A 26,460-nucleotide genomic window follows, 5' to 3' on the forward strand; every position below is an offset into this window, starting at 1 on the left:
ACCCGGCCTTCTTTGTCACTTTAAGTCTAAAACAAGGCCTGGCAAACATTTTCCATAAAAAGCCATATGGTAAATATTTATGGCTTTGTGGGCTCTGAGGACTCTGCTGAAACTATTGTAGCCTGCAAACAGCCACAGACAACAGGTGAACAAATTGTTGTGCCAATAAAAATTTACGAAAACAGTCAATGAGGGAAAAAACAGACAGTGTTCAGATTTAGACCACGGGTCATGGTTTACCCACCCCTGCCTAGGCAATCAACAAAACAGTAAGTCGAACCTTGGTTTGTAGCATTTCCTGAATTATGTGGCGTAGATACTCTGTATGGTCAATTTCTTTTCTTTTTTTTCTCCCTTTTTCTTTCTTTCTTTTTTTTTTTTTTTTTTTTTTTTTTTTGAGACATGGTCTCACTGTGTCACCTAGACTGAAGTGCAGTGGCTCAGTCTTGGCTCACTGCAACCTTCACCTGCAAGGCTCAAGCAATCCTCCTACCTCAGCTTCCCAAGTAGCTGGAACTATAGGTATGTGCCACCAAGCCCAGCTATGTTTTGAATTTTTTATATAGACAGGGTTTCACCATGTTGCCCAGGCTGGTGGCAAACTCTTGGGCTCAAGCGAACTGCCCACTTCGGTGTCCCAAAGTGTTGGGATTACAGGCCTGAGCCACTGCACCTGGCCAGTATGGTCAATTTCGAGTATCAACATGAAGTCATTGAACTTGGGATTGAGCTAAGTGTAGTACATACCAAACAGATACAAACAGAAGTAAATAACCCCAAAAGCACAGGTGAGGCTGGGTGCATTGGCTCACATCTATAATCCCAGCATTTTGCGAGGCTGAGGCTGGAGGATCATTTGAGTCCTGGAGTTCAAGACCAGCCTGGGCAACAAAGCAAAACCCCATCCCAAAAAGAACAGAACAGAGAAGAGGAAGAGAAGAGAAGAGAAGAGGACAGCATTGGTGATACTAAAACTTGGTAAAAATGATTTGGAAGTCGAGGCCAGGCATGGTGGCTTACGCCTGCAATCCAGCACTTGGGAAGGCTGAGGTGGGAGGATCACCTGAGGTCAGGAGTTTGAGACCAGCTTGGTCACAATGGCGAAACCCCATCTCTACTAATATACAAAAATTAGCCGGGCATGGTGGTGGGTGCCTGTAATCCCAGCTACTTGGGAAGCTGAGGCAGGAGAATCGCTGGAACCCAGGAAGTGGAAGCTGCAGAAGCCGAGATTGCACCACTACACTCCAGCCTGGGCAACAGCAAGACTCTGTCTCAAAAAATAAAACAAAATAAAATAAAATAAAATCTGGCCCACAAACTTCCTGGAGAATTGACTGTGGGCTCTCCTGAGTGAATAGGAGTTGCTTCCCTGCTTTGGTTGCCTGAGCTTTAGAGGTGGGAGTCCCCCATGATCAGGGAAAATAGCCGCCAGGGAGGCTGAACAGCTGATACAGGATCAAGGCCTGGGGTACATCAAAGGGCTTTTCTTTCCTCTCAGGCTAAACTACCATCACGTCAGTAGCTCCATCTCTTGCATAAGCAGAGGGTGAGGTTACTCAAGCCCAGTCATCGATCCCTTTCGGGCTGAACCTGTGTCCTCATCATCTGAAGTCCCCATGCTTTCGAACATCTCCCACCCTTCGGTTTGGAGCACTGACTTTCATTGTTGGCAAGGGCAATGGGGAGTTCACTTTGGCCTCTGATTTGCTGAATTGCCTTCAATGCATGGCTTAACCTCTCTGAACTCCCTTTCCCCATTTCTGAGTATTAGGAAGAACTGTGGCCGGGTGCAGTGGCTCACGCCTGTAATCCCAGATCTTTGGGAGGCCGAAGTGGGCGGATCACTTGAGGTCAGGAGTTGGAGACCAGCCTGGCCAAAATGGTGAAACCCCGTCTCTACTAAAAATATAAAAATTGGCCGGGCGCGGTGGCTCAAGCCTGTAATCCCAGCACTTTGGGAGGCCGAGACGGGCGGATCACGAGGTCAGGAGATCGAGACCAGCCTAGTTAACATGGTGAAACCCCGTCTCTAGTAAAAAAATGCAAAAAACTAGCCGGGCGAGGTGGCGGGCGCCTGTAGTCCCAGCTACTAGGGAGGCTGAGGCAGGAGAATGGCGTAGACTCAGGAGGCGGAGCTTGCAGTGAGCTGAGATCCGGCCACTGCACTCCAGCCTGGGCGACAGAGCGAGACTCTGTCTCCAAAAAAATAAAAAATAAAAATAAAAATACAAAAATACAAAAATTGGCCGGGCACGGTGGCTCACGCCTGTAATCCCAGCACTTTGGGAGGTCGAGGCGGGTGGATCACGAGGTCAGGAGATCAAGACCATCCTGGCTAACACGGTGAAACCCCGTCTCTACTAAAAAATACAAAAAAATAGCCGGGCGTGGTGGTGGGCGCCTGTATTCCCAGCTACTTGGGAGGCTGAGGCAGGAGAATGGCGTGAACCTGAGAGGCGGAGGTTGCAGTGAGCCGAGATTGCGCCACTGCACTCCAGCCTGGGTGACAGAGCAAGACTCCATCTCAAAAAAAAAAAAAAAAAAAAATTAGCTGGGCATGGTGGTGCATGCCTGTAATCCCAGCTACTAGGGAGGCTGAGGCAGAATTGCTTGAACCTGGGAGACGGAGATGGAGGTTGCAGTGAGCCAAGATTGCGCCACTGCACTCTAGCCTGGGTGACAGAGCAAGACTCCATCTTCAAAAAAAAGAAAAAAAAAAACAAAAGGGTTACGAGTCTCTGTTACCTACAGGGATAGAAGTGAGTGGCTACGTGTCCAGCGCTTTGCAAGCAACACAACCACCCTGTGAGAAAGGTATTATTCTACCCATTGTACAGTTGAAGAAACTGAGACTCAGAGAAGCTAACTGGCTCATACTAGTAGGTAGAGTTGGGATTCATCTCTTCTTACCCCACTCCAGCCTGGGAGATGGATTGAAACTGTGTCTCAAAATAATAATAATAATAATAATAATAATAATAAATAATAAAAAGAAGAGCTGTGTGGGATTGTGAGAAGCTGCATTCCACCCCCACACTCTGCCAATGAGGGCAGTAACTTAGCTCCAGACAGTTGTTGCCTGTGGGGACATGGACCTGATGTGGCCAGATTTTGTTCAAAAGAAGTTTGCAATGTGAATTTTTATGTGAAATCCTTTGATTTGAAGATTGTCTTGTTTTGAATTCTATTTGTATGAAATATCCAGAATAGGTAAATCCATAGACACACAGTGCAGACTGGTGGCTGCCGGGCTCTGTGGGGAGGGAGGAAGGAGAGTGACTGCTTAAGGAGAATGGGTGTTCTTTTGGGGTGATGGAAAGAAGTGCTCTGGAACCAGAGAGAGGTGGTGGTTGCACAACATTGTGAATTACTAAATGCTGCTGAATTTTTTCACTGTTTTGTGACTCCCATCTCAATAAATTGAATTGGTTTTAAATTTTTCTTTATGATTTTGTGCATTTTTAGATATTAGGAAATAGCATTTTTATTGAAGATGAATATACATGGAGAAGTGCATAAGTGTATAGCTCTGAATTGTCACAAACAGAACACACCTGTTCTACTAGCTCAGCTCTGTGGTTTTTTTTTTTTTTAATTGAGATAGAGTCTCACTCTGTCGCTCAGGCTGGGGTGAAGTGGTACGATCTTGGCTCACTGCAACCTCTGCCTTCTGGGTTCAAGCAATTCTCCTGCCTCAGCCTCCCAAGTAGCTGGGGTTACAGGCGTGTCCCACCATGCCCGGCTAATTTTTTTTTTTTGTATTTTTAGTAGAGATGGGGTTTCACCGTGTTAGCGAGGATGGTTTCTATCGCCTGGCCTCATGATCCGCCCGCCTCGGCCTCCCAAAGCGCTGGGATTACAGGCATGAGCCACTGCACCCGGCCTGTAAATACTTTTGTCATAGCAATAAATACACATGTTCACCTGTGTGTGTATATGTGTGTGTTTCATTGAAAGGCTATCTGGGTGGTGCCAGGTGCAGTGGCTCATACCTGTAATCCCAGCACTTTGGAAGGCAGAGGTGGGTGGATCACTTGAGCCCAGGAATTTGAGACCAGCTTGGACAATATGGCAAGAACAGATCTCCACAAAAATTTAAAAATTAGCTGGGTGTGGTGGTGTGCATCTATGGTCCCAGCTATTGGGGAGGCTGAGGTGGGGGGATTGCTTGAGCCTGGGAGGTTGAGGCTGCAGTGAGCCATGACTGTACCACTACACTCGAGCCTGGGTGACAGACCGAGACCCTGTATCAAAATGAAAAAAAGAAAAAAAAAAAAAAAGAAAGTCTGTACTATGATTTCTTTTCTTTTTTTTTTTTTCTTTCTTTTTTTTTTTTCAGACGGAGTCTTGCTCTGTCGCCCAGACTAGGGTACAGTGGCATGATCTCGGCTCATTGCAACCTCTGCCTCCCAGGTTCAAGAGATTCTCCTGACTCAGCTTCCCTGGGATTACATGCGCCCGCTACCACACCCGGCTAATTTTTATATTTTTAGTAGAGATGAGGTTTCACCATCTTGGCCAGGCTGGTCTTGAACTCCTGACCTGCTGATCCACCCGCCTCGGCCTTCCAAAGTGCTGGGATTATAGGCGTGAGCCACCGTGCCCGGCCTGTACCCTGATTTCTTTAACCAGCTCCTAGAATCAAGCACTACCAAGGTCTTCCCATTAGAAACAGCATGGATGGTGATCTAGCTCATTTGAATGTAGATTTTCATGCTCTTTAACAATTGCTTTATTAAATTACTCTGAATTGATATTAATAAGTATCTTATTACTATTTTATGTTTTGTAGAGATAGAGTCTTGTCATGTTGCCCAGGCTGGTCTCAAACTTCTGGCCTCAAGCGATTCTCCTGCATTGGCCTCCCAATGTGCTAGGATTACAGACAGGAGCCACCATGCCAACAATTATTATTGTTATTATTTTCGAGACAGGGTCTCAATCTGTCACCCAGGCTGGAGTGCAGTGGTGTGATCTCAACTCACTGCAACCACTGCCTCCCAGGCTCAAGCAATCGCCCCACCTCAGCCTCCCAAGTAGCTGGGACTACAAGTGTGTGCCACCATGCCTGGCTAATTTTTTGTATTTTTAATAGAGACAGGATTTCACCATGTTGGCCAGGCTGGTCTTGAACTCCTGACCTCAGACGATCCGCCCACCTTGGCCTCCCAGTGTTGGGATTACAGGTGTGAGCCACCACGCACAACCCAGTATCTTATTTTTAAAAACTACTTTCTGCTCTGCCCCACGTTCTGCCCAGGTACTAAATATTAACAGCCTCAGAGGTATAACTGCTTCCCTTTTTCCTTTCTATAGGGGAGTTGACTTTATTGAATAAAAATAGGATGATTTACTATGTGGGTCTCTGCATCTTACTTTTCCAAATGCTTAATTACTGGCAACTGCGGTGGACATTCCTTTAGCCCCTCCAAATCTCTTCCCTCCCTGCCCTTCTCGGTGCCCCAAGCCTTATCACCTTCAGCCAACCTGAGACTCTGGCAGGAGAGGAGAGGAGAGACAAGTGGGGGTTTCTTGGCTTCCTCCCTGCCAGACGTTGTTTTAGCAGCTGTTTTAGCAGCAGCTGTGTCCCTGTACTGAAGGCCACACTCCTGTTGGGTGGCTACAACGCTCTCTAGGTTTCCAAACCCTCCCTTCTCTTGCCCCTTTAGGCTTAAGGGGTGGGGTAAGAGACCCCATGCTCACCAGTCCCAGGTGGCTTCATTATCCTTATCTGCTCCCATGACTTTGTAAGTAGCCCCTTTAGTAAACGCCCCTCAAACATCCTTCTGAGTGGACCAGCTGTTCTGTGATGGCCCCTGGACAACTGATTCAGCAACTAATTTAAACTTCTTTTTTTTCTTTTCTTTCTTTTTTTTTTTTTTTGAGACAGAGTCTTGCCCTGTTGCCCAGGCTGGAGTGCAGTGGTCTGATCTTGGCTCACTGTAACCTCTGCCTCCCAGGTTCAAGCAATTCTCATACCTCAGCCTCCCAAGTAGCTGGGATTATAGCCGTGCCACCACCATACCCAGTTTATTTGTTTATTTATTTATTTATTTATTTATTTGAGACGGAGTTTCCCTCTGGAGTGCAGTGGCGCGATCTGAGCTCACTGCAAGCTCCGCCTCCTGGGTTTATGCCATTCTCCTGCCTCAGCCTCCCGAGTAGCTGGAACTACAGGCGCCCGCCACCTTGCCCGGCTAGTTTTTTGTATGTTTTAGTAGAGACAGAGTTTCACTGTGTTAGCCAGGATGGTCTCGATCTCCTGACCTCGTGATCCGCCCGTCTTGGCCTCCCAAAGTGCTGGGATTACAGGCTTGAGCCACCGCGCCCGGCCGTTCTTTTTGTTTTTGAGAGGGATCTTTTTCTTTTTGTTTTTGAGAGGGAGTCTTGCTCTGTTGCCCAGGCTGGAGTGCAGTGGTGTAATCTCAGCTCACTGCAACCTCCGCCTCCTGGGTTCTTCTGCCTCAGCCTCCTGAGTAGCTGGGATTACAGGCACCAGCCACCAAGCCCAATTAATCTATTTTAGTAGAGATGGGGTTTCACCATTTGGCCAGGCTGGTCTCGAACTCCTGACTTCAAGCGATCCACCCGCCTCGGCCTCCCAAAGTTCTGGGATTACAGGTGGGAGCCACCTCACCCAGCCTTGAGCTGGATCTTGAAGGAGAGGTTCAAGTCAGCCTGGCCTGAGATGGTGTTCCAGGACGGGAAGAGCAGGTGCTAAGACCCAGTGCTAAGAGAGACTGAGCAAAAAACGTTCCAGAAACTGCTAGAAGTTCAGCATGGCTGGAGCATAAGTTGTGTGTGTGTGTGTGTGTGTGTGTGTGTATGTGTGTGTGTGGTGGGGTACAGGGATGGGAGGTGATCTAAAGGCAAGCAGAGATCAGAAGAGTCTTAAAGGCCAAGAGAAGGGCACTGAAGCCATTAAGCAGTAGAGTGCCAATGTCACCCTTTGGAAGGTTATTCTGGCTGCTTTGGAGACTGAGTTAAAGTGGACAACCTGAGACAGTTCAAAGACTGCCACAATCAGGAGAAAGAGGTGGCGGGGCAGGAGTAGACGTGGAGGTGATGGGTGGATTTCGGAGCTATGAAGGCAGTCAAAAGATAGAGGTTTATTATAATGACAGCAATATTGACAAGCTCATAATGTAGTAATCTAACAACAGCTCTCTTTTCAGGCCACATGGGTAAGAATCTTCTCACCCTTTTTATTTGGAAAAATTTCAGACCTCAGAAGAACTGCAAGATAGTTCCCCTACACCACCAACTTTTCCTTTCCTTTTTTTTTTTTTTTTTTTTTGATAGAGACTGGGTCTTGCCATGTTGCTCAGGCTGGTCTCAAATTCCTAGGATCAGGGGATCCTCCCGCTTCTGTCTCCCAAAGTGCTAGGATTATAGGCATGAGCTGCCTACAAAACAGTTTCCTTGAACATGCATATACTCTTCATGTGGATTTGCTAATTGTTACATTTTGCCTCTTTCTCCCCTTGTATCATTTTCTTTGAACCACTTGCAAGTTAGTAGCTGAAATCATGACACTACACATCTAAATATTTGAGCATTTATCTCCTTCCAATAAAAAGATATTCTCATATAATTGCAACATCATTATCTGACTGAGGAAATTTAACACTGATATACTACAATTTAATATAAAGTTCACATTTAGATTTCACCAATTGGCCCAATAAGTCTTTTAAAGCTGCTGTTTCTCATTAAATAATTCAAGTAAGGATCCATGTATTGCATATAGTCATCGTTTCTCTCTTCCTCTCTCTCTTTTTTTTTTTTTTGAAACGGAGTTTCCCTCTGTGGCCCAGGCTGGAGTGCAGTGGCATGATCGTGGTTCACTGCAACCTCTGCCTCCTGGGTTCCAGCAATTCTCCAGCCTCAGACTCCCAAGTAGCTGGGATTACAGGTGTGTGCTGCTGTGCCCGGCTAATTTTTGTAGTTTTACTGGAGATGGGGTTTTACCATGTTGGCCAGGCTGGTCTCAAATCTGACCTCAAGTGATCCACCCACTTCAGCCTCCCAAAATGCCGGGATTACAGGTGTGAACCATCATGCCTGGTCCTCTGCTAATTAATTTTTATTTTATTTTATTTTATTTTATTTATTTATTTATTTATTGTAGAGACATAAGTCTTGCTATATTGCCCAGGCTGGTCTTAAACTCCTGGACTCAAGGGATCCTCCTGCCTTGATCTCCCAGAGATATGGGACTGCAGGCGTGATCCACTGCACCTGTATCTCTCTCTCTCTCTTTTGACAATGTTAGAAATGTTAGTTTATTTTGGCCGGGCGCAGTGGCTCACTCCTGTAATTCCAGCACTTTGGGAGGCTGAGGGGGGTGGATCACCTGAGGTCAGGAGTTGGAGACTAGCCTGGCTAACATGGTAAAACCCCGTCTCTACTAAAAATACAAAAATTAGCTGGGCGTGGTGGCAGGCTCCTGTAATCCCAGCTACTCGGGAGGCTGAGGCAGGAGAATTGCTTGAACCTAGAAAGAGGAGGTTGCAGTGACCCAAGATCACGCCATTGCATTCCAGCCCCAGGCAACAAGAGCGAAACCCCGTCTCAAAAAAAAAAAAAAAGAGATAATATCAAACAGTTATATGAAGCCTAATGTAATCAGTTCTACTTTTTCTCTTTTTTTCTTCTTTCTGTTTAAAGGTTGCCTTAAAATTTTATTTTGAAGTGGTTTTAAACTCACAGAAAAGTTCCAAAAACATTATAAAGAACATTTATATATGTTTCACCAATTATTTACATTTTGTACATGTAAATAATTTACAAATAATTTACAGAGTCACCAATTATTTACATTTTGCCGTATTTACCTTATCTATCTCTTGTCTACAAATATATATCTATCTCTTTCTTTTTTTTGAGACGGAGTCTCACTATATGGTCCAGGCTGGAGTGCAGTGGCACGATCTTGGTTCACTACAACCTCCGCCTCTGAGGTTCAAACGATTATCCTGCGTCAGCCTCCCAGGTAGCTGGGATTACAAGTGTGTGGCACTGTGCCTTGGTAATTTTTGTATTTTTAGTAGAGACGGTGTTTCACCATGTTGGCCAGGCTGGTCTTGAACTCCTGACCTCAAGTGATCCGCCCACCTCAGCCTCCCAAAGTGCTGGGATTACAGGTGTGAACCACCACACCTGATCATCTCCTGAATAATTTTTTTTTTTTTTTTGTAGAGATGGAGATCTTGATATGTTGCCCAGGCTGGTCTCAAACTCCTGGACCTAAGGGATCCTCCTGCTTTGATCTCCCAGAGTAATGGGACTACAAGGCATGAGCCACTGCACCTGTATCTCTCTCTCTCGACAATGTTAGAAATGTTAGTTTATTTCTGAGGGGCGTGGTGGCTCACTCCTGCAATCCCAGCACTTTGGAAGGCCGAGCTGGGCTGGGTCACTTGAGGCCAGGGGTTCAAGACCTTCTCAGTCTCCTGAATGCCTGGGATTACAGCTGTGTGCCACCACACCCGGCTAGTTTTTTATATTTTTGGTAGAGACGGTTTCACCATGTTGGTGAGGCTGGTCTTGAACTCCCACCTCCCAAAGTGCTGGGATTACAGGCATGAGCCACCATACCCAGCCCATTACATTTAGTTGATGCATATCTTCAGTGTTCTTAAATCTAGGTAATTGCATATCCGCCTCCTTTCCCTTCCCCCACCCCTCATTCCCCATGTGTATTTCACAACATTGACTTTTTTTGAAGTTTTCAGGCCAGTTGTTTTGAAGTATGTCCCTTCTTTTGGATACGTCTGTTTTCCAATGATTAAATTCAGGGCAAACATGTTTGAATACTACACAGATGACCGTTAAGCCCTTTTCCAGACAGAATATTTATTTATTTATTTATTTATTTATATTTTTATTTTTTTTGAGACGGAGTCTCGCTCTGTCGCCCAGGCTGGAGTGCAGTGGCCGGATCTCAGCTCACTGCAAGCTCCGCCTCCCGGGTTCACGCCATTCTCCGGCCTCAGCCTCCCGAGTAGCTGGGACTACAGGCGCCCGCCACCTCACCCGGCTAGTTTTTTGTATTTCTTAATAGAGACGGGGTTTCACCGTGTTAGCCAGGATGGTTTCGATCTCCTGACCTCGTGATCCGCCCGTCTCGGCCTCCCAAAGTGCTGGGATTACAGTCCAGACAGAATATTAGAGGCACATGGTCAGATATCAAAGTTGATCATTTAGTTAAGCTGGGTTGGAATTTTGGCCTCACATTTTGCTAGTTGGGTAAATCGGTTATTGAGACGGTTTTCTCAGCTGTCAAACTGGGAGGTAATAATCTAGCTTCATGATGTTGTTGAATTAATATATGTCAGGCACTTAAACACCGTCTGGCACATTATAAGTATCAATAAATAAACACTGTTACCGTTATTATTATCACTACAATTTATAGAGGCCTTAACAGGAACATCCAGCAGCTTCAACAGTATGTGGCTTATAGGAAGCATTCCATGAATATTTGTTAGCAGGACAGCTCTATGAGAGCTGCTATCAATTACTGCCCCATTTTACAGATGAGGAAACTGAGGCTCAGAGAAGCAAGTAGTGACTTAGGGTCACACAGATTGCCGTTTGGTGGCAAGATACGGGGTTTGTACTCAGGCATATCGGATCTGTAAAGTGAGGGATAAGGAATCTTAATGTATTTTGTAAATCCTCCACGGCTGTGTGGATGTGAAGAACTGAATTGAAGCGCCACGCGGCGGTTCTCTGGCGTACAGTATCCATCCATACAGTAGGCGCTCAATAAATGTCTGTTGCACGAATGAGGAAAGAAAATGAGTCAGCTGACGCGAGATCATCCCCTAGCGTTTGTATGCACCTACGTGGGGATCCATCGCTGCCGACGCTACTCCTGCCGGGTCACCACAGGCGCACGTGTTCCGTCAGGGCGCGGCTTCCGGCGACCCAGCTCCGCCGCCAAGCCCCACCCCAAGCCCCACCCCTTGCCTGTTGTCGCGCTCGCGGACGGCTGTGGTGTTTTGGCCCATGGGCGGAGCCGTAGTTACGGTCTACTGGGGCGTCGTTCGTAGCCCGGGAGCCGGGTGTGTGGAATCGCGGCCCGAGGTTCGCTATGTCTGAGGAGGAAGCGAGGCAGAGCGGAGGCTCCTCTCAGGCCGGCGCCGTGACTGTCAGCGACGTCCAGGAGCTGATGCGGCGCAAGGAGGAGATAGAGGCGCAGATCAAGGCCAACTATGACGTGCTAGAAAGCGTGAGTGTGGGTTCGGGGCGCCCCAGGTCGCCTAACCCGGCCCCCCGTCTCTGGAGGACTGGGAAGCCAGGGCCGCCTCAACTTGGGCGTTCCGCAATGGATCTTCTCCCTGGGAGGCCCAAGGCGCCGCAAGTGCGGCCTCTGTCGGCACAAGAAGGCAGTTAAAGAACCTTAGTAACTTAACAGTTAGCTATATTGATATCCAGCAAGCGTTTATGGAGCCCTACTGTGTGCTAGGCGCTGGTTTAAGTGCTGTGCATTGTTGAGTTCATTTAATCCTCACAACAACCCTTTGAAATGGATGCTGTTACTTTCTCCATTTTAGGGAGGGGGAAACAGGTGTTACTTGGTGATTGAACAGCTGTCATGTGCTTCGCTGACTGCCTTCTCTTAATTTTGTATTTTTTGTAAAGACAGAGTCTCGCTCTGTTGCCCAGGTTGGTATCGAACTGTTGGCCTCAAGCGATCCTCCCGTTTCGGCCTTTCAAAGTGCTGGGATTACAGGCGTGAGCTACTGCACCTGGCATTTGCTGATTGCATCATAACTTCTTAAACTTCAGTGTGTATGTGAATTACCTGGAGATCTTATTAAAATGAAGATTTTGTTTGAGGCAAGGGATCAGATTCTGCATTTGTAGTCAACTCCCAGCAATGCTGATGCTAGAGGTCTAAGGACTGGACTTTGAGTGACAAATAAGGCTCATCCTTATTGCATAAGGAGGAAACTGAGGCCCAGAGTGGGGCAAACGCCTATCTAAGGTCATGCAGGTTGGAATTGGCAGCGATGGGTCTGGCTCAAAAGCTGATGCAGATTTTCTTATGCCACCTGGTATAAAATCACAAATCAGTTCGCAGAGGAAGATTCAATTAATTACGCCCAAGTAGGGTGGGATGGAATGCATTTTAGGTGATGTAAATGAAGTTTCTTTTTTTTTTTGGTTTGAGACAGAGTCCCGCTTTGTCACCCAGGCTGGAGTGCAGTGGCTCAATCTCGGCTCACTGCAGCCTCCGCCTCCCGGGTTCAAATGATTCTCCTGCCTCAGCCTCCTGAGTGGTAGGGATTACAGGCGCGGGCTGGTATGCCAGGCTAATTTTGTATTTTAAGTAGAGACAGGGTTTCACCATGTTGGTCATGGCGGTGTTGAACTCCTGACCTCAGGTGATCCGCCCACCTCGGCCTTCCCAAGTGCTGGGATTACAGGTGTGAGCCACTGCGTCTGGCCATAAGATGAAGTTTCATACGGAGGGCCAGAGAACCATTTTACTGGGTACTGACTGTATGCTTAAAGTGGCATTCAGACCTCAGGTCTGTTCCATTCAGAACCTGTGCTTTCAAGCGAATTACCAGCAATTTCTCAAACTTTAGTTTATTTTCTACCACATGCAGGATACTATATGCATATACCACTTGTACTGTTATTCCTTTTATATTTTTATTTAAATAGATCTACTTTTAATCTTTTTTTTTTTTTTTTTTTTTTTTTGAGACAGAGTCTCGCTTAGTCGCCCAGGCTGGAGTGCAATGGCGCGATCTCGGCTCACTGCAAGCTCCGCCTCCCGGGTTCACGCCATTCTCCTGCCTCAGCCTCCCGAGTAGCTGGGACTACAGGCGCCCGCCGCCTCGCCCGGCTAATTTTTTGCATTTTTAGTAGAGACGGGGTTTCACCGTGTTAGCCAGGATGGTCTCGATCTCCTGACCTCGTGATCCGCCCGCCTCGGCCTCCCAAAGTGCTGGGATTACAGGCGTGAGCCACCGCGCCCGGCTACTTTTAATCTTATATAAATGTATTATTATTATTATTATTGAGACAGGGTCTCGCTCTGTTGCCCAGGCTGGAGTTCAGTGGCACCATCTTGGCTCACTGCAGCCTCAACCTCCTGGGCTCAAGCAATCCTCCTACCTCAGCCTCCCAAGTAGCTGAGACTGCAGGTACGTGCCACCATGCCCAGCTAATTTTTATATTTTTTGTAGCTATGAGGTCTTGCTCTGTTGCTCAGATTGGTCTCAAACTCCTGGGCTCAAGCAGTCCTCCTGCCTCTGCCTCCCAAAGTGTTGGAGTCACAGGCATGAGCCACAGTGCCTTGCCCATAAATGTATTTTGAAAGAAAATTTCAAAACTCGGCTACATATGGAAAATGAGAATCTTTTCTCTTAAATATAAGGTCAGATGCTTTGCAGGTTGATATGGCACGTTCGTTGCTTCTGGCTGGCTGCTGTTGCTTGCTGAAGGCTTTCAGCCTGAAACCCTGCTCTGTTTGTTTTTAAAAAGTGGGTTTGGGCCGGGCGTGGTGGCTCACACCCGTAATCCCAGCACTTTGGAAGACTGAGGCGGGTGGATCACCTGAGGTCAGGAGTTTGAGACCAGCCTGGCCAACATGGTGAAATCCCGACTCTACTAAAAATAACAAAAATTAGCCAGGCGTGATGGCGCATGCCTGTAGTCCCAGCTACTTGGGAGGCTGAGGCAGGAGAATCACTCGAACCCGGGAGGTGGAGGTTGCAGTGAGCTGAGATCCTGCCACTGCACTCCAGCCTGGGCGACAGAGCAAGACTCTGTCTCAAAAAAAGAAAAGGGTTTGGGTACAGTGGCTCATTATTTGAGTGGCCAAGGTGGGAGGATCACTTGAGGCCAGAAGTTCAATACCAGCCTCGGTAGCATAGCGAGACTGTGCCTCTACAAAAAAAAAAAAGTTTTTAAATTAGTTGGGCATGGTGGTGCATGCCTGTAGTCTCAGCTACTTGGGAGGCTGAGGCGGGAGGATTGCTTGAGCCCTGGATGTTGAGGCTGCAGTGAGCTATAATTGCACCACTGCATTCCCTTTTGGGTGACAGAGTGAGATGCTGTCTCTTTTTTTAATATAAAAAAAAAAAAAAGGCCAGGCATAGTGGCTCACGACTTTAATCCCAGCACTTTGGAAGGCCGAGGCATGCGGGTCATTTGAGGTCAGGCGTTCGAGACCAGCCTGGCCAATGTGGTGAAACCCCATCTCTACTAAAATACAAAAATGAGCCAGGCTTGGTGATACACACCTGTAATCCCAGCTACTCGGGAGGCTGATGCAGGAGAATCGCTTAAACCTGGGAGGTGGAGGTTACAGTGAATCAAGATTGCGCCATGACACTCCAGCCTGGGTGACAGACTCCGTCTCAGAAAAAAAAAAAAAAAAGTGGGCAGCCAAAAGTGTAAACTATAAATCTCGTATAATAAAACATAGGAGTAAATCTTCATGACCTTGGATTGGGCAAAGCCTTTTTAGATATGGCACCAAAAACACAAGCTACAAAAGAAAAAATGATAAGTTGGATTTCAACATTTAAAACTGTGTTTCAAAGGACTTAGTAAAGAAAGTGAAAAGATAAGCTCCAGAATAGAAGAAAATATTTGCATATCATTTCTCTGATAAAAGGATAGTATCTAGGCTATAGTAAGAGCTCTTATAACTCAATAATAAAAAGAGAACCAATTAGAAGACAGGGAAAGGATCTGAATAAACATTTCTCCAAAGAAAATATGATCAATAAAAATGGTCAGTGGCCAGGTGTGGTGGCTCATGCCTATAATCCCAGGACTTTGGGAGTCTGAGGCAGGAGGATCACTTGAGGCCAGGGGTTTGAGACTAGCCTGGGCAACACAGTGAGAACCTATCTTTACAAAAAATTAAAAATTAAAGGCTTGGTGCGGTGGCTCACGCCTGTAATCCCAGCACTTTGGGAGGCCGAGGCGGGCGGATCATGAGGTCAGGAGATCGAGACCATCCTGGCTAACACGGTGAAACCCCGTCTCTACTAAAAATACAAAAAAATTAGCCGGGCGTGGTGACGGGTGCCTGTAGTCCCAGCTACTCCCGGGAGACTGAGGCAGGAGAATGGCATGAACCCGGGAGACAGAGCTTGCAGTGAGTCGAGATCGCGCCGCTGCACTCCAGCCTGGGCGACAGAACAAGGCTCTGTCTTAAAACAAAAAATTAAAAATTAGCCAGGTGTGGTGACATGTACCTGTGGTCCCAGCTACTTAGGAGGCTGAGGCGGATTGCTTGAACTCAGGAGTTCAAGGTTGCAGTGAGCTATGAACACACCACTGTACCCCAGCCTGGTCAACAGAAAGAAATCTTGTCTCAAAACAAACAAACAAACACAAAAGCTGTTAACTTTTATACTTTACATGAGTCAGTTATATGGTATCTGAATTATATCTCAATAAAACTTATAAAAATGGAGGGTCCGGCCGGGCGCGGTGGCTCAAGCCTGTAATCCCAGCACTTTGGGAGGCCGAGGCGGGCGGATCACAAGGTCAGGAGATCGAGACCACAGTGAAACCCCGTCTCTACTAAAAATACAAAAAAAAAAAAAAAAATTAGCGGGGCGCGGTGGCGGGCGCCTGTAGTCCCAGCTACTCAGGAGGCTGAGGCAGGAGAATGGCGTGAACCGAGGAGGCGGAGCTTGCAGTGAGCCGAAATCGCGCCACTGCACTCCAGCCTGGGCAACAGCGTGAGACTCCGTCTCAAAAAAAAAAAAAAAAAAAAAAAAAAAAAAAAAAAAAAAAAAAAAATGGAGGGTCCTAGAGATAGCAAGTAACTGGGGTGTTGCAAAGACCAGCACCAAATGGACACTTTTGCCTTGACAATTGAAGGATTGAAGAGAATTGGGAAAGGAATATGTATTTTTGATTCAGGGTTATTTAATGCCCTGTGTGTGAGCTGCCAGTGTTATGGATCCCACCCTTTGAGAAGCATTATCCAATGTGATATTGATTCTCAAAGGCTGGTTAACTCTTAATCACTGTGGGAAGGCAGGAGCAGATACAGGTTTTTAGCCCCTGGGGCATTTCTGCAGTGTCATGGTGAATCCTGTGTTAGGGGAGCATGGAGAACTATCTCCTTGCACAGTGGACAGTAGGTTTGGGTGTAACCCGGAGGCTTCCAGAGAGAAAGGGAGCAAGGCTCTTCTCAGTGCCTGCGTACACTGGCAACTTGTCCCTGGACTGACTAATCCTTACAGCCACTGTTTATGACTATGACTGTGCATAATCGTTTTCTGGGGCCACCATAACACCACAGAGTTGGTGACTTAAAACAGGAATTTACTCTGTGCCAGCTCTGGAGGCCAGAAGTCTGAAATCAAGATGTCAGCAGGGTTGGCTCCTACAGGCTCTGAGAGAGAAGCTTCCAGGCCTTTCTCCCAGCCTCTGGTGGCTGCCGGTCGTCCTTGGCTTACAGCTCTGCCTGCATCTTCACATGGCCTTCCTCCTGTTTCTCTGTCCCACACCTACCTCTGCCTTTCTTTTTTGAGGACACCAGCCACCAGATGAGCTTATCTCGAGATCCTTAACATAATTACATCTACAAAGACTCTTTTTCAAATAAAGTCATATTTACAGGTTCTAGGGGTTAGCATGTGGTTATCTGTTTTTGGGGGCCACTCTTGAACCCACTGCGTTGTGTATGCATGTGGCACTGTGCTGAGTACTCTGTGGGTCAGCTCATTAGGTCTTGCAGCAGGTAGGGAGGGAGGCGAGTGCTCTTACTCCCATTTTATAATTGGGGAAGCTGAGGCTTAGAGAGGAGAAGGTCTCAGCTAAGGATGTCCAGCTTGTACGCGCGGCAGAATTGAGATTCAAATTAAAGTCTAACCAACTGCAGAGCCCCTCCCCTGAGCCATGCGACTGGTTTCACTGCTTTTGTGTACTCTCCTCCAACTCATATCTTTAAAATGTTAAAAAAAAAAAAAAAAAAAGAAGAAAAGAAAGGGTTGTTTTGAATAGAGAATACATTCCCAAAGGCAAAATTCAAAACCTACAGAGGGACATAAAGTGGAGCTTCTCTCTCCCTGCCCTGTCACCCAGCCACCCAGTTCCTCTCCCTGGAGGCAGCTGGTGCTATCACTGTTTCCTTCTTGGAAAGGCCTTTTAGATCTTTTTATTTTCAGAAGACTCAAAGCCCTGCCACAGCTGGATGCCGTTTGGACTTCTCACTCCCCTCTAGCTTCCAGGGCCAGCAGCCAGGTGTCAGCCACCTGTGGGAAGGAGGGTCTGAAGGAGGGGAGGAAGAGGCTGGCCTTGGGGATGATGCTCAAAGGAGTCTTTGGTTTTATCGGCACTGTGTTAACTTCAAAAAAGAATGCAATCATGCATTACTTGCATTAAAAATAAAAAACGAGGCCAGGCCTGGTGGCTCAAGCCTGTAATCCCAGCACTTTGGGAGGCCGAGACGGGCGGATCACGAGGTCAGGAGATCGAGACCATCCTGGCTAACATGATGAAACCCCGTCTCTACTAAAAAATACAAAAAACTAGCCGGGCGAGGTGGCGGGCTCCTGTAGTCCCAGCTACTCAGGAGGCTGAGGCAGGAGAATGGCATAAACCCGGGAGGCGGAGCTTGCAGTGAGCCGAGATCCGGCCACTGCACTCTAGCCTGGGCGACAGAGCGAGACTCCGTCTCAAAAAAAAATAAAAAATAAAAAATAATAAATAAAAACAAAAAATGAAAGACACGGTGCCCACTCCAGGGTAGTTGTGAGGACATGAATAGAGCCCCTGGTCTAAGTGATCGGTATGTGACACTGATACTGTCACCTTTATTATGACTTCAGAGGAGAAGGGTCTTGGGAAAGACATCCTGGGGACATTACACCCATGAGCACCTTTTAACCACATTTCTTTCCTCCAGCAAAAAGGCATTGGGATGAACGAGCCACTGGTGGACTGTGAGGGCTACCCCCGGTCAGACGTGGACCTGTACCAAGTCCGCACCGCCCGGCACAACATCATATGTGAGTGGCCCTCTTAGAGGACTTTCCCCGCCTTGTGGTGAGAAGTGTTAAAGGCATACAAATAAAACCAAGGATCTGTGTTATCCACTGCCTTCTCTTCTGCCTTGATGGGATTATCTTATCCCCCTCCAAGGACTGAGAACTAAAGGAATGGGCTAGACTCTAAGCTTCTATATTTCTGGTTTCATTTTCTCTCCCTTTTTTTTTTGAGCCAGGGTCTTGCTCTGTCTTCCACACTGGAGTGCAGTGGCGCTAACATGACTCACTACAGTCTCAACTCCCCAGGCTCCAAGTGATCCTCCTGTCTCAGCCTCCCATGTAGCTGGGACTATAGGCGTGTGTCACTGTGCCCGGCTAATTTTTTTTTAGTAGAGACAAGTCATGCTAAGTGGCCCAGGTGAGTCTTGAACTCCTGGACTCAAGTGGTCCTCCTGCCTCGGCCTTCCAAGGTGCTGGGATTACAGGCATGATTTGTTTTTAATTAAAGAGCTAGGAGAGAGTACAGATTGGATAGTATATTTGTTTTCTGTTTCTGCCATAACAAATGACCACAGACTTAGTAACTGGAGATAAGAAATCCAGATGGGTCTCACTGACTAAAATCAAGGTGTTGGCAGGACTGGCTCCTTCTGGAGGATCTAGGGGAGAACCTGTTTCCTGGTCTTTTCTGGTTTCCAAAGGCTGCCCACTGTCCTAGGCTCATGGCTTTGTCCATCTACAAAGCTGGCAATTGCATTTCCCTCACTCTGATTCTGTCATCACATCTCTGTCTCTCACTCTCCTGCCTCCCTCTTGCACCTATAAAGACCTCTGTGATGGACACCAGGCCTGCCTGGATAATCCAGGATCATGTCCTCATCTTAAGGTCCTTGATCACATCTTCAGAGCCCCTTTTGCCATGTAAGGTGGCATATTCCCAGGTTCTAGGGGCTAGGATGTGGATGTGTTGGAGGCCGTTATCCACTCAGCCATAGGTAGACAACCGTCTCCACCACAGAGTCCTATCAGCATTTATCCTCCACATTTTTCAGTTACTAACTCCTCTTTAATCTATTTGAATCTTGATTCCATCTGCATCACATCTTATTTATTTATTTTTTGAGACAGCGTCTCACTCTGTCACCCAGGTTGGAGTGCAGTGGCACGATCTTGGCTCACTGCAACCTCCACCTCCCGGGTGACAGAGCAAGAGACCATCTCAAAAAAAAAAAAAAAAAAAAAAAATCTGAGCAATTCCTTATTGGTCTTTTTTTGAAAAATCTGTTCTTGGCCGGGTGCGGTGGCTCATGCCTGTAATCCCAGCACTTTGGGAGGCCAAGGCGGGCAGATCACCTGAGGTCAGGAGTTTGAGACTAGCCTGACCAACGTGGTGAAATCCTGTCTCTACTAAAAATACAAAAATTAGCTGGATGTGGTGGCACATGCCTGTAATTCCAGCTACTCGGGAGGCTGAGACAGGAGAATCGCTTGAACCCAGTAGGCGGAGGTTGCAGTGAGCCGAGATAGCGCCACTGCACTCCACTCTGGGCGACACAGCAAACAAAACTCTGTCTCAAAAAAAAAAAAAAAAAAAGAATATTCTCACAAGTTTATTTTATTGTACAAAATAACTTTTTTAAAGAACAGTTATAGATTTACATACAAATTGGAAAATAATGGCCTGGCGCGGTGGCTTACGCCTGTAATCCCAGCACTTTGGGAGGCCGAGGTGGGCGGATCACCTGAGGTCGGGAGTTCGAGACTAGCCTGGCCAACATGGAAAAACACCATCTCTACTGAAAATACAAAATTAGCCGGGCATGGTGGTGCGAACCTGTAATCTCAGCTACTCGGGAGGCTGAGGCAGGAGAATCGCTTGAATCCAGGAGGTGGAGGTTGCAGTGAGCTGAGATTGTGCCATTGCACTCCAGCCTGGGCAACAAGAGCGAAACTCTGCTCAAAAAAAAAAAATTGGAAAATAATGCAGAGGTCCTTTGGCTTCTGTATGTAGTCTCCTGTGTTGTTAGCAGCATATATACATATATATAATATATATACATATATGTATGTATATATAAAATATACGTGTGTGTATATATAAAATATATATGTGTATAAATGTAAAACATACGTGTATATATGTATATATAATATACATATGTGTATATGTAATATATGTATATATAATATATGTGTGTATATATAAAATACACACATATGTTAACATATATGTTATACATACATATATAATACATAACATACATGTGTTATACATACTTATATAAATATATACATATATATTTTACACACACACGTGTGTGTATATATACACGTATGTGTATATATTTATGTATATACACACATATGTATATATGCAAAATATACATATCCGTGTGTGTGTATATATATATATTTTGAGACAGAGTCTTCCTCTTTGCCAGGCTGGAGTGCAGTGGTGTGATCTCAGCTCACTGCAACCTCCACCTCCCAGGTTCAAGTGATTCTCTGGCCTCAGCCTCCCGAGTAGCTGGGATTTCAGGTGCCTACCACCACACCTGACTAATTTTTCTGTTTTTTTTTGAGATGGAATCTCACTTAGCTGCCTAGGCTGGAGTGCAGTGGCACGATCTCGGCTCACTCAATGCACCCACCGTCTCCCGGGTTCAAATGATTCTCCCGTCTCAGCCTCCTAAGTAGCTGGGATTACAAGCATCCACCATCAAGCCCTGCTAATTTTTATATTTTAGTAGAGACAGGGTTTCACCATGTTGGCCAGACTGGTCTTGAACTCCTGACCTCAGGTGATCTGCCTGCCTCAGCCTCACAAAATGCTGGGATTATAGGCGTGAGCCACTGCACCTGGCCAACAGCTTATATTAATATGGTATGTTTGTAATTGCAAATTTGTGTTTTGAAATATACTGCAGAAACATTTTGTACTGAAAAAAACCCTTTCAGTAACATTTTGATTAGAATTGTAATATGTTGTAAATAGTCATTCGCTCCATTCCCTAGTAGCTGTGTATTGAGCACTTCCTGTGTGCCAGGCATTGCAGATTCTAGGGATGCTGTGGACCTCTCATCGGGGGGGGGTTTTCTAGTGAAAGTGACCATGTGTTATGTAAGTCTGCCTCCCAGGCACATGTCTCCACTTGTTCAGATCTGGGTTCTTTTCCCACATCTGCTCCTGTGGGTTGAGAACTTGAATCCCTTAACGACTGAGGGTCTCACCTTTGCTCTAAAGTGACAGTGGCAGAGGAGGCAGGTCAGGTAGTATGGCAAGCCCACTGACAGGCACAGGGTATCAAAATACCAGCTGCTGTGCTGGCGTGGCCTGCAGATTGCCATGGTGGTTCACAACATTTTGAATTAGCTGTCTGTACTGAAAAATCAGAGAATTTCACTTCAGACATTCCCATTTTCAGCTTTTCTGGAAAAATCAAAGATTTCATGGCATGGGCTCTTCCTCCCAAACCCCACCAATTGGCAGGAGCCCTGTAGCAGGGGTGCCCTTTGGCCACCTCCCTGTGGACTCCCTCTCCTGGACTGAGTGTCTCCAGGATTACCAGGCTTACGCAGCATTGTTTTTTTTTTTTTTTTGAGACTAAGTCTCGCTTTGTTGCCAGGCTGGAGGGCAGTGGCACTATCTCGGCTCGTTGCAACCTCCGCCTCCCGGGTTCAAGCAGTTCTCCTGCTTCAGCCTCCCAAGTAGCTGGGATTACAGGCACATGCCACCACGCCCAGCTCATTTTTGTATTTTTTAGTAGAGACGGGGTTTCACCATGTTGGCTAGGTGATCTCAATCTCTTAACCTCGTGATCCTCTTGCCTTGGCCTCCCAAAGTGCTGAGATTACAGGCATGAGCCACTGTGCCCGGCTTATGCAGCATTTTTCCTTCTAGAGGATTTCAGAGAAAAGTGAAATCTTGATTACCCCCAGCCTGAGTCATTCATTCACATGACCACAGTGCCAGCCCCTCATATGCCTTTGAGTTCATGCCTGTGGATTCAGCTGGACGTTACCTTCCTTCTGCTTACCTCTCAGGGCTCACCCGAGACAGCACTGCCTTCAGGAAGTCTTCCTTCATCTCCTAGAGTAGGAAGGGCAGACTTTCCTGCTGGCCAGGCCTCCCTGCAGTCATCGGATGTTACTGTAATTACTTATTCTGGAGCTGCTCCTTGCAGGACTGAATACTCCATGAGAGAATGTCCTCTGTCTTGGTCAGAGACTCCTCTTCGCCTCTAGCTGCATGTCTGGCATGTAGTAAGCACTTGTTAACTCTTCAGTGAATGAACGTAGGAGTCTTGTGTCCTCCGCTGTCTTCCTTGGCCCTTGATGTGTGGTTCTCATCCCAGGCCTGCAGAATGATCACAAGGCGGTGATGAAGCAGGTGGAGGAGGCCCTGCACCAGCTGCACGCTCGTGACAAGGAGAAGCAGGCCCGGGACATGGCTGAGGCCCACAAAGAGGCCATGAACCGCAAACTGGACCAGAGTGAGAGCCAGGGCCCTCCACAGGCCTTTGCCAAAGTGAACAGCATCAGCCCTGGCTCCCCAGCCAGCATTGCGGTAATCCAGGGGTTGGCCACTCAAGTCCATGCCCAGGGGACACTGTGGGTCAGGTAGCCTTCAGGGGTGTGGAAAGACAGACCAGTTGTCTCCATGCTGCGGTGCTGAGTTCAGACTAGTTGTCTCCATGCTGCGGTGCTGAGTTCAGTTACTCATTTAATAAACACTGAGTGAGGCCTGCTGTGTATCCAGCCCTGTGCTGGGGGCAGAGTTTTAGAGAGGGGTCAGCCCCGGCTGCCCACTACATTGGTGGGGGAGTGACCTGTTCCCAGTGACAGAAGATGATAAATGTCCCAAGAGAGGGAGAGGATCTCTTCTTGGGGCTTATTTTAGCTGGGCACTGAATGATGAAAATGAGAATGGCATCCTGCCAAATGAATTAGTTATGCATGTTATGTGGTGTGTTAAAAAAAACCTTAGGCTGGGCACAGTGGTTCATGCCTGTAATCCCAACACTTGAGAAGGCTGAGGCTACTTGGAAAGCTGAGGTGGGAGGATCACTTGGGCTCAGGAAGTCGAGGTTGCAGTGAGCTGTAACTGTGCCACTGCACTCCAGCCTGGGTGACAGAGTGAGACCTTGTCTTAAAAAAAATTACAGGCTCACGCCTGTAATCCCAACACATTGGGAGGCCAAGGCCGGTGGATCACTTGAGGTCAGGAGTTCGAGACCAACCTGGCCAACATGGTGAAACCCCGCCTCCACTAAAAATATGAAAATCATGCCACTGCACTCCAGCCTGCGCAACAGAGTGAGACTCTGTCTCAAAAAAAAAAAAAAATTACCCATTTAAAGTGTTTAGTGTTTTTTAGTATATCACAGAGCTATGCATCACCACAATCAATTTTATTTCTATTTAAAAAATTTTCAGCCAGGTGCGGTGGCTCACGCCTGTAATCCCAGCACTTTGGGAGGCTTAGGTGGGTGATCATCTGATGTCAGGAGTTCAAGACCAGCCTGGCCAACATGGCGAAACCCCATCTCTACTAAAAATACAAATGTTAGCCGGGTGTGGTGGCATGTGCCTGTAATCCCAGCTACTCAGGAGGCTGAGGCAGGAGAATCTCATGAACCCAGGAGGTGGAGGTTGCAGTGAGTGGAGATCGTGTCACTACACTCCAGCCTGGTGAGAGAGTGAGACTCTGTCTTAAAAAAAAAAAAGGGGTTTCACTATGTTGCGTAGGTTGGTCTCCACCTTGTGGGCTCAAGTGATTCTACCACCTTGGCCTCCCAAAATGCTGGGATTATAGGCATGAGCCACCATGCCCAGCCATAATCAATTTCAGAACATTGTTCCTGTAAAGAAACTCTATAGTGATTTGCCATCACTTCCCAATCCCCCAGCTCCCTGCACGCAGTTATCTACTTTCTGTCTCTATGGATTTGTCTATTCTGGGCATTTCCTCTAAGTGGAATCATATAATATGTGACCTTTTATGACTGGCTTCTTTCACTTAGCATATTTTCAAGTCATCCATATTGTAGCATGGATCAGTGCTTCATTTGTTTACAGACAGGGTCTTACTCTGTCACCCAGACTTGAGTGCCATGGTGCCATCATAGCTCACTGCAGCCTCAAACTCACAGAGTCAAGTGATCCTCCTACCTCTGCCTCCCAAGCAGCTAGGACTGTAGGCACACGCCACCATGCCTGGTTAATTTTTTATTTCCATTTTTTTTTTTAGAGATGGGTTCTCACTATGTTGCCCAGGCTGGTCTTGAACTCCCAGCTTCAAGCGATCCTCCTGCCTCGGCCTCCCAAAGTGCTGGAATTACAGGCATGAGCTGCCATGCCTGGCCCTTCATTCCTTTTTACGGCCAAATAATAGTCCACTACCTGGATATATCATATTTTATTTATCCATTTGTCAGTTAATGGGCATTTGGATTGTTACCACTTTTTGCTATTATGAAGAGTGTTGCTGTGAACATTCTTTTTTTTTTTTTTTTTTTTTTGACACGGAGTCTCGCTGTGTCTCCCAGACTGGAGTGCAGTCGCACAATCTCGGCTCACTGCAAGCTCCACCTCCCAGGTTCACGCCATTCTCCTGCCTCAGCCTCCCGAGTAGCTGGGACTACAGGCGCCCGCCACCACGCCTGGCTAATTTTTTGTATTTTTAGTAGAGGCGGAGTTTCACCGTGTTAGCCAGGATGGTCTCGATCTCCTGACCTCGTGATCCACCTGCCTCGGCCTCCCAAAGTGCTGGGATTACAGGCGTGAACCACCATGCCCAGCCAGCTGTGAACATTCTTTTTTTTTTTTTTTTTTTTTTTTTTTTGAGACGGAGTCTCGCTCTGCCGCCCAGGCTGGAGTGCAGTGGCCGGATCTCAGCTCACTGCAAGCTCCGCCTCCCGGGTTCACGCCATTCTCCTGCCTCAGCCTCCCGAGTAGCTGGGACTACAGGCGCCCATCACCTCGCCCAGCTAGTTTTTTTTGTATTTTTTGTAGAGACGGGGTTTCACCGTGTCAGCCAGGATGGTTTCGATCTCCCGACCTCGTGATCCGCCCGCCTCGGCCTCCCAAAGTGCTGGGATTACAGGCTTGAGCCACCGCGCCCGGCCGAACATTCTTATACATTTTTTTTTGTGGAGATGTAGTTAAATATAATTCCACAGCCACTTCTGGGGTAGGTCCTAATCTTTACTCATTTCATCCTCGAGAAAAAGCCTCACAGACCTGAAGTAACTTGTGTCAGGATACATAGTTCCTGACAGGTGGAATGGGGTCCTAAACCCTGGTCCTACCAGTCTTTTTTTTTTTTTTTTTTTTTTTTTTGAGACGGAGTCTCGCTTTGTGGCCCAGGCTGGAGTGCAGTGGCCGGATCTCAGCTCACTGCAAGCTCCGCCTCCTGGGTTTATGCCATTCTCCTGCCTCAGCCTCCCGAGTAGCTGGGACTACAGGCGCCCGCCACCTCGCCCGGCTAGTTTTTTGTATTTTTTTTTTTTTTTTTTTTTTTTGAGACGGAGTCTCACTCTGTCACCCAAGCTGGAGTGCAGTGGCCGGATCTCAGCTCACTGCAAGCTCCACCTCCCGGGTTCACGCCATTCTCCTGCCTCAGCCTCCCGAGTAGCTGGGACTACAGGCGTCCGCCACCTCGCCCGGCTAGTTTTTTGTATTTTTTTAGTAGAGACGGGGTTTCACCATGTTAGCCAGGATGGTCTCGATCTCCTGACCTTGTGATCCGCCCGTCTCGGCCTCCCAAAGTGCTGGGATTACAGTCTTGAGCCACCGCGCCCGGCAGTTTTTTGTATTTTTTAGTAGAGACGGGGTTTCACCATGTTAGCCAGGATGGTCTCGATCTCCTGACCTCGTGATCCGCCCGTCTCAGCCTCCCAAAGTGCTGGGATTACAGGCTTGAGCCACCGCGCCCGGCACCAGTCTTCTTTAATGATCACAAGTCTGTAAGTTGCACAGAAGCTCCATCTCGTTCACTACCCCATCTACAGCATCTACCCCAGTGCCAGTTGGCCCACAACAAATATTTGTTAAAGGGGTGAATGAGTGGTCGTCTGTGTTCTTAGGACCTAGAACAAGAGTGTCACTCTAGTCTTGGGTCCACCCTGTGCCTGTGGCTGCTTGTCTGAGGGCTTCTAGGGCAAATGTCTTGTCTAAATGTTGACCACTGAATAAAATGGGCCCAGTGTGGCTTGCCTTCTCTTACCCTTGAACCTGGGTTAGGACCCCAGAGAGCAGCATTTGGCCTTTCCCATGCTCCTCAAGGCCTTCACAGTGTCTGGTAATTGCCAGCTCTCAGACATTGGGCAGACCTGGTCATCTTTACTAGAGCTGCCCTCAAAGGAACCCAAGGAGGAGGTGGCCCCATTAGCCACTGCCCCTTCCTGCATGAGATGTCTACATCCCTGACCTCTTTGTTCTGAGCCTACCCTGTAGAAAACAAACTCGT

General features: G+C 47.2%; 3 protein-coding genes and 1 pseudogene across 6 annotated transcripts in view; 2 read left to right on the top strand and 2 right to left on the bottom strand.

The window, feature by feature from the left end:
* PSMD9 (proteasome 26S subunit, non-ATPase 9) overlaps positions 1-26,460 on the top strand; it is a 405,206-nt gene that overhangs the window by 365,500 nt on the left and 13,246 nt on the right. For 2 of the 3 annotated variants that reach the window (XM_050748168.1, XM_050748169.1), the window contains exons 2-4: positions 11,038-11,242; positions 17,909-18,011; positions 22,346-22,557. In XM_050748168.1, the coding sequence (XP_050604125.1) occupies positions 11,105-11,242; positions 17,909-18,011; positions 22,346-22,557 (453 nt within the window). In that variant the 5' untranslated portion in view covers positions 11,038-11,104. Of the gene's footprint in view, positions 1-10,944; positions 11,243-17,908; positions 18,012-22,345; positions 22,558-26,460 lie in introns of those variants that run through there. The other variant, XM_050748167.1, reaches the window with a different exon arrangement.
* The window catches only part of MORN3 (MORN repeat containing 3), a 330,245-nt gene that overhangs the window by 227,538 nt on the left and 76,247 nt on the right, over positions 1-26,460 (bottom strand). The window lies entirely within an intron of this gene.
* LOC126930677 (40S ribosomal protein S3a-like) overlaps positions 1-26,460 on the bottom strand; it is a 265,438-nt pseudogene that overhangs the window by 211,805 nt on the left and 27,173 nt on the right. The gene's annotated exons all lie outside the window — the stretch shown is intronic.
* BCL7A (BAF chromatin remodeling complex subunit BCL7A) overlaps positions 1-26,460 on the top strand; it is a 237,214-nt gene that overhangs the window by 50,368 nt on the left and 160,386 nt on the right. The window lies entirely within an intron of this gene.

This window comes from Macaca thibetana, chromosome 11, assembly GCF_024542745.1.
Source record: "Macaca thibetana thibetana isolate TM-01 chromosome 11, ASM2454274v1, whole genome shotgun sequence".
Taxonomy (NCBI): domain Eukaryota; kingdom Metazoa; phylum Chordata; class Mammalia; order Primates; family Cercopithecidae; genus Macaca; species Macaca thibetana.